Below are 8,090 nucleotides of genomic sequence, written 5' to 3'. Positions count from 1 at the left end.
TATTGATCTCCAGTACTGTGGGGTAAGGTGGACTTGCAAGATTAACACTTCAACGTCCAATTCAATTCAAATCCAAGATGAGTATAGTAAAAAGTGGAGATCAGAAAGGTGTACCTAAGATCTTACTTGTGATGGATATATACCTTGAATTGTCTCTATTGGATCTATGCATGATTTGGCTCTCAGCCGGTTTACAGCTCCAAAAGCAACGCTGGAAGAACTCGCCTCCCTGGTTTTCAAAGAGATCATCGTGCATTCAGTTTAATGACTTCACCCCCTCATGCCTCATGCTTGAGGGATTGTAGATTGAGATAACTTTATTGGACCCTGGAAAAAGAAACCAATGGTTTAATCATCCCAAAAGAGTTATGAAAAAATCGTTAGAGAAATAATGTTGAAGTCGCTCGATTATAGCTTTGGTCGTCCGACCAATTATGTATGTATTATCTGATAGACGGGGTGTTCTTAAAAGGTCGGCATTGGTCTTACTTGCAAAAGAGAAAACAACACCTCTAATTTAGGAGAAAGAACCGTTTCTCCCTTACTCACCATTGTAAATATACAGTAAACTTTAAACAAATACAACAGTCAAACAAATACAATATTAAAATATAAAATAACACATATCCTTTTAAAATATAAAATACTACTAGTAAATTAGAATAAATAAAATATGCAAGAAACTAAAAAGAATCACATATCTTTTAAAATACAAAATACTACTAGCAAATTACAATATATAAGAAACTTAAAACACAACTAGCTTAATCATCTATCATCTAGAAAAAAAGAGGAATATAAACTTAAAACACGACTAACTTCATCGGGAAAGAAAGAGGAATATAAGAGTGTTCACATGCCGGTTTGATAGATGATAAAATCCAAACCAAACTAAACCATAAATCAAAAAATATTGGTTTGGATTAGATTAATAGTGAAAAATGAGTAAAATTTTAAAAATTTGTTGTTCGAATATGTTAAAATTGAATTCTAAATTTGATTCAATTTTTTTCTCAAACCAAAAAATACCTATCCAAACACCGTTGATTCAAATTTACTTAACACATTTTAATAATTAGACAAAAATATGATTTTCATTCCACATTAAAAAATGAAAGAATGATTAATTTTAAAAAATGAAAGAATGATTAATTTAATTTAATTTAATTTATAAATAAATATACGGCCTACCACATTAGAACAATGAATATATTCTCATTTTTATACTTAGCTATTGGAATTCTTTGTTTCTTTCTTGATAAAAAGAAACTAAATTCAAAGATCAAATTGACTCACTCGTACAATTAGGAAACGAGATAAGATGCACGAGTAAAACGAGTTCTAGTTGCAATATTGAATTTTCAATACTTCCCAGTCTTATAAGACGACTTCTAATTGAAATATTGAATTGTCTATACATCCCCGAGTCTTATATTATATAAGACCTCTCGTCCTTTTTGATAAAAGATAATTTTGCTGTATCTTATATATGATGATACACATATAAACTAAATAAACTAATTATTATTTCATAAATTTTCTATTAAAAATGATTAAATAAATAAAAATCCCATGTAGAAACCAGTAGTAAATAAGAACAATATCACAGGTTCAATACTAAAGTGATACAATCTAGAACGAACGAAGGGAGAATTGAATTGGATCCCTTAATGATGAACTAAGGCAAATAATTCATCAAGTAAAAAACCCTAAGAAACAAGTGGTCATTTCAAAGTTTGATCGATTAATCAATCGAATTAATTGCTAATGATATTGGCTTTAGCCCTATACAAGATCCACACCTTTGATACACAGTAATCAATTAGAAATTGTAGCAATTCAAAAAATTGCATACAAAACTGTACAATACTGAATATCTATAAGCTGCATCATTGAAGCCATTGACTCTGTAAAAGCCAACTATTTTTAAGTTGAGACTGTGCAGTTTCCCTGAAACTCTTCACTCTAACCAAACAAAAGTGGGTCGAGAAAACACTCATTCCCGAACCGGGTCCTGCCCCGACCCGGCTCGTTTTCAGCAAATAACAAACTGGTCCACACCCAACACCTTTCCCTTGAACCACTATCCCCCACACCTTCGTCGTTCTTTCTTGTAACCCCCTTCCACCGTCTTCCTCCGCCGCCTCATCTTCACCTAACTCCTCCACGAATATAACTCCCTCCGGCATCGGACTCTCTCCCGCCTGCCATCTCTCCTTCACCGTCTCCCAATCCTCCACCATAACCGCCTTCTCCGTCGCTATCGTCGCCGTTTCACCCTTCCTCTTTGAATAAACCTGCACCAACAACGGGGCATCCTTCAAATTCTTCACAATATCCACCACCGATTCCCTCATCCACCGATCAAGCCTCTCCTGAGCCTGAACAGCGTCGCTCTTCCCTCCCCCACGCTCCCTCTTTTGTTCCACAATCATACCATTCTCATGTCCGCTCGCCGTCGCCACCGCCGATACCCTCCCCTTCCTCGCCTTTGATCGAGTCCAATCACCAATCGCGACAGAACAAATATTACACCTCTTAGGAATACCGACTTCGGCGGTGAAACGGTTGTTTCCGCCACAGGCAATGCGAATAGACGACGTCGCCATGGAGGATGGCCGGAGAAAAACCTAGAACAACACTCAGAGGAAGAAGAGAATGAGAAAACGGGAACCGGTGAGTGAATTTGTGAAGAAGCTTCGATTTGATTAACCGATTATCTTTTAATCAGGTAAAAGAAGAATGTGAAAGAGAAGTAGAACACAGAGAACATAAGAGAGAAATTTGAGAAAGATGGTTGTTTAAGTGATGACGCGTTCAAAAGGAATGGCTGAGAATAAATAAAGCAATTCGTTTTATTTATCACGCTTCAAAGATGACGTGGAATCTCACTCAATTTCCTACGTGGCTACAATTTTAAATTCCTTGCTTGTTGGGATGGCATCGACCTTGGCTTTTGGAGAGTAGTATTCACACGGGTTTTATTCTGTGCGGTTGAGTACTTATTGGGATTAGTTACGAAGAGGATCTAGACCGTTGATTTATGGATGATTTGCTGAGTTGGAATGATTTTAATACGGGAGTGCATGGGATTATGTTGGTTTAGGTTATAAAGGAATTTGCATCCGCCTGGCACGAGGAATTCTTGCGCGGGAACGTGGCTTTCTGTTTCTCCACGAGCCTCACACGTTGCCAAGTTAAGCAAAAAAACGGACTGTATATTTTTTGTTTTTTTTTGGATTACCTTAAAAAAAGGTGAATTGTAAATTTATCCATTTTATTTAAATGTTATATACTATTTTATAAATTTATAAATATTATCCTTCATATTTAATTTATTATCTTATTACACTTCTTTTTAAGATTGTCTCACATTATTAAAAAAGTTCTTTTAAAAAAATATCGAATTTAAATATCATATACTTTTAAAAAGAATATTTGTACTTGTTCCGGACTGGGCCATGACCCTAGGCACGGCACGGCCCAATGCTCGCCAAGCCCACATCCAAACGACCATGTCCGCACGACCACGAGGATACGTCAGGTGGACGACAGTCCGCCCGACGAACGTCTCCCCGACCCCTTAAACACGTGTCGGACAGCGAGCGGGTCCTCCTCATACGATCTCCATCCACTCACCGTCAACCCACGTCGCGGGCACCTCAGTTGTGTCGGGCAGAGCCCTAACGGCATCCCACTCACCACATCACCCAACTCCCCTATATTGTCGCCTTAGGGATAGGGGCAGTTGGACCAGGGGGCAGACTTTGGTCTAGGTCTTAACGCTTCTTACGCGTCCCCTGGCAGCTCCTCCTTGGGCCTAGCTAATCCAGCCCATTAGGAGCCTTGGCCCAGCGCTGGGGGCTCACTATAAATACCCCTTTCATGGCAAAGGGGCAGGTATTCTAACTCACACTCTGATAACCTCATTCTGTACCTTTTCTGACTTAAGCATTGGAGCACCTTGCAGGTACACCCCCCTCTCATTTCATTCTCCGGCCCATTAACCAAGACCGTGGAAGGCCCTCCTGATCAGGTGAGATCAGTACTAATTAACTAAAACATAAAGTTAATAATAATGTCATCTATTCGTATTAATTGGAGCATTAGTTGAAATTATCTTTAATTAGTTGATATTATTAGTGGAACATTATTTTTTAGATAATTTTTTCATTTTTTTCATTTATATATATATTTATAAAAAACCTGCTTCTCATTCGCTTTCTCTCTTTTTTTTTCTTTTTTTCTTTTTAAATAAACTATTTTTTTTTCTTCTAATATATTTTCCTTATCAAAATTATATTTTTCATATTATAGTCCATTCTCTTTCTGAAAAATACTGTCGGATCTGAATGAGTTTAGGGTTTTTGTTTTTTTATCAATCCTACTTGGATATCATCAAGGAGGACGTATTGAATGTGGGTATGAAATTATTTTATTTTGGTTGGATTCTGTATGGATTCAACTCCAACACCATTGTGCTTATTCCAAAAATCAAGAGTGTCGAAGCTTTGGATCAATTTCGTCCCATTGTTTTTTCAAATTTTAAGTTTAAGTTGATTTCTAAAACCATAGTAGACATACTTGCGGCTTTAATCTTATATTTGGTTACTCATGAGCAACTGGGTTTTATCATGGAAGACATATTCATGATTGAATTGATTTTCTTTTTAATTATACATGTTGGAAAACGTTTCTTAATAAACCTTTCACAACCAAAAGACTGAATGGAACTGAAATTTTTTAAAACATACTTTCCAGTTAGCTTATAAAGGAAGAAACTAGTACTATTAATAATCTCTTTATTCCATGTTTTGGAGTGATGGAGGATAAAATCGGAAACTTTTTCAACATTCATAAGATACAATTTATATATTAGTTATGTTCATAAATCATATGATTTTATAATTATATCTTCTATTTTAAAATTTCACAATGCAAAGTCTTTTATAAAAAAAGTTAATATTTAAACTCATGATCTTCGATTAAATTGAAAGAGATTCTTATCATTTTATTCAAATGTTCTTATCATTTTATTCAAATCTTCTTAAATAATCATTTGATATATGTTACTGCACATCTCACCATTTAAATATAATTTTACAATTTTTCCTCTTTTATACTTCATTTGTTTTTAATTATAGTGTGATAATAATAATAATAATAATAATAATAATAATAATAATAATAATAATAATAATAATAATAATAAATAATTAATTTTGCTTTTTACTTTTTCTTTTTTTACTTGTAACAAAAAATATCACAGCTTGAAAAACCACATTAATGTCAATTTTATTATGCAATTTTAAGAGAGATTTTTTCATGGGACTACAAATAATAATAATTATAATATCATTATTCTAAAGAACTACCTATTTTATTTGATATTTTTTAGTAAGATTAGGCATAATAATAATAATAATAATAATAATAATAATAATAATAATAATAATAATAATAATAATTAATTGATAATAATTAATAATTAAGATGGTCAGAGTTAATTAAGCTTCTCATTACTGAAGATGAAAAAATAGGCAATCAAATTTAAACAAAAATATAAGATTTTTAAAATGAAAATTAAACATGTATTTTTAAAGGATTAATTACTATACACAAGTGTAAAAAAATTTACACCGTCGGTTCATCACCATCACCCGTTTGTATTACTTTATAGATTTTTAAAATAAATGTCAATTTTTTTTTAATATTCAACGTCTATAATTAACTGACGGTGTAAAACCCTTTTATATTGTCTGTGTATTTCAATTAATCTCTATTTTTAAATATCCCATAACATATATAAGAACACCATAGTTTTTTTTTCAAGTAATTAAAATTAAACGTTATTAAAACGGTAAGATAAAGATTCAAGATTTAATGGCATGAGTCTAATCAGAATTGAATCCGTATTAAAAAAATAATTTATTTAACTAATTTATAATAAATATGTAAAAAAAAGTGTATTTAAAAATTTATATAGTAGCATAAAAGCCTAATTTAATGGGTAGAGTATTTTATGAGCACACTTTGGTCTGAGGTTCGAAATATTTGGGTAGTATTTATTACACTTCAGATTTAATTACTAGGAGCGATAAATGGGTATGTTTTTCGATTTAATTTGCCTCTACAAAAGTTCTAAAAAGACGGGATTGAATGAGACGAATATTGTATAGGATGTGAATCTAAAATCTTAGTTCATCTTAAAAAATTTGAGTGTGAGACAGATTCATGGGTACCACATATTTTTAGCCTCAAAATTACAAAAATTTATGTTCATGGACACTGCAAAAAAGGGATAGGGTTGAGTGGAGATATTAGATGATGCAAGCCTAAAATATTGGTCCGTCACTAACATGTTTTGCAGGCCGAACCTATTTTGTCACCCAAGTAATTACACACTTTGGTGAAATTCTAAAAATATTCTTAGAATCCAGATTTCAATCTCCGAACGTCCAAATACACAACAAAGCACACCAAATCTAATTTAAAAATAGATTTGTATATTGAAATTCATATTAAAATTTTACGGATATTGAAATACGGATGCGCCTTAGCACACCACCCCAAAATTCAAACTCAGAACTACGAAAGACGTCAAAGGGTTTGTCCATATCTCAATCTTCGGATTAAACTTACAAAGATTGAAATCCAGACGCTTTCATTTAAGTATTCCCACCCATACCTTTCCCTTTTTCTTCTCTTTCATTTCATCAAATTTGAACATAAGTGAAAACAAAGCTCACCACTACATACTCCTGCTCCAACATTTTCCAAATTTTCTCACAACTTCTACTTAACTACATTCAAGCTTAACACATTTGTCAAGTTCTAATCCACTACATTCAACTCAAGATCATCCATCTTTTATATTTGGTAAGTTTCTCATTTTTTTTTTATGATGCATGCATTTCCTAAAAAGGTTATAATTATGTTACATTAGGTTATATTCAATAAAGATATTATATTTATTTTGTCATAATTAGATTTGGTTTGAAATTTTGAACTTTTGAGCTTAGGATTCGTGATGCATGCAATATTTATGTTTCTATTATGGGTTCGTGCAATATGGATTTTCAACGAAGTATTCTTGCCGCCCATGAGATTATTGATTGCTTGAATTACAATGAAGTATCCTTACCTCCCACGAGGCTATTGAATATTGGAACTTCAATGAAGTATCCTTTATGCCCATAAGGCTATTGAAAGAGTGGATTTCAATGAAGTATCCTTATTGCCCAAGTGGTAGTTGGATGCCGAATTTCCAAAAGGAGAATTAAGACTTTGGTCCAGTGTGAATGATCACTCAATAAATTAACTCTGATATCCAGGACTTCAATCTAGTGTTTAGGATTTCGATTCAGTGTTAGAACTTTGGTCCAATGTTAGGATTGATACCACATGCATGAGAGTAGAGGAAATAAGCACTGCATAATGACATTGTATATTGTGCATCTTTGTTGACTTAATAAGCTTGATATGTACCATGCTTGTTATTTATAGATCATTAATTTATGGAATGTATTATCACCTCTTACTTGTCTCTATGTTTATACCTTTGTACTTTTATGTAAATAATTCTCAGGTTGAGATTGAGGAGTGATTTGTTTTATGGGGGATGACATAGTTGGCCTCTTCAGTTGTTTATTTATGTGTTATGTTCATCGTAGTTTTTGTCTGCTTTTTAGTATTCATTCTGGTTTCTCTCGAATATTGTAATATCGGGATGAGATACTTTTCTATATCCTTAAGTTGTTTTTGAACTAACTGTTTATGTTATGTTTTTGAATTAATAGTTCATTTGAAATTTAAAAGTTGAATGTTTTGTCAATTTGACACCCTTGTTTTATCTCTATATTTTCCGCAATGATTTTATAAATCATATTTGGGATTTAGGGTGTTACATCAGGTATTGGTTCCATAGAAGGAGAAGAAAATCCATATAGCGAGTTTGGTGTCTAGTCGCTGACATATGATCTCAAAGGCATGGATAAATGCCCAACCATTTTGTGAAATTTGATAGGAAGTGATGCTCATAGTCGCAAGAACCTCTGATTCAAATAATGTGAAAGGAATTAAAACCCTTA

The 8,090-nt window shown here is 33.0% G+C and overlaps 1 protein-coding gene across 1 annotated transcript; it reads right to left on the bottom strand.

The window, feature by feature from the left end:
- Window positions 1-1,588: 1,588 nt before the first annotated feature.
- Window positions 1,589-2,922, bottom strand: LOC127080802 (uncharacterized). The gene has a single exon (XM_051021095.1). The coding sequence runs from the start codon at window positions 2,607-2,609 to the stop codon at window positions 1,890-1,892; it is 720 nt and encodes a 239-aa protein (XP_050877052.1). The 5' UTR covers window positions 2,610-2,922; the 3' UTR covers window positions 1,589-1,889.
- Between the last annotated feature and the right edge of the window lie 5,168 nt (window positions 2,923-8,090).

The sequence above is a fragment of the Lathyrus oleraceus genome, chromosome 5, assembly GCF_024323335.1.
Source record: "Lathyrus oleraceus cultivar Zhongwan6 chromosome 5, CAAS_Psat_ZW6_1.0, whole genome shotgun sequence".
NCBI classification, from domain to species: domain Eukaryota; kingdom Viridiplantae; phylum Streptophyta; class Magnoliopsida; order Fabales; family Fabaceae; genus Lathyrus; species Lathyrus oleraceus.
The sequence above is the reverse complement of the archived record's forward strand: the minus strand, read 5'-3'. Positions and strand labels throughout refer to the sequence as shown.

Coding starts and splice junctions, on each gene's coding strand:
- LOC127080802 (XM_051021095.1), bottom strand. CDS start 2,609: ATGGCGACGTCGTCTATTCGCATTGCCTGTGGCGGAAACAACCGTTTC.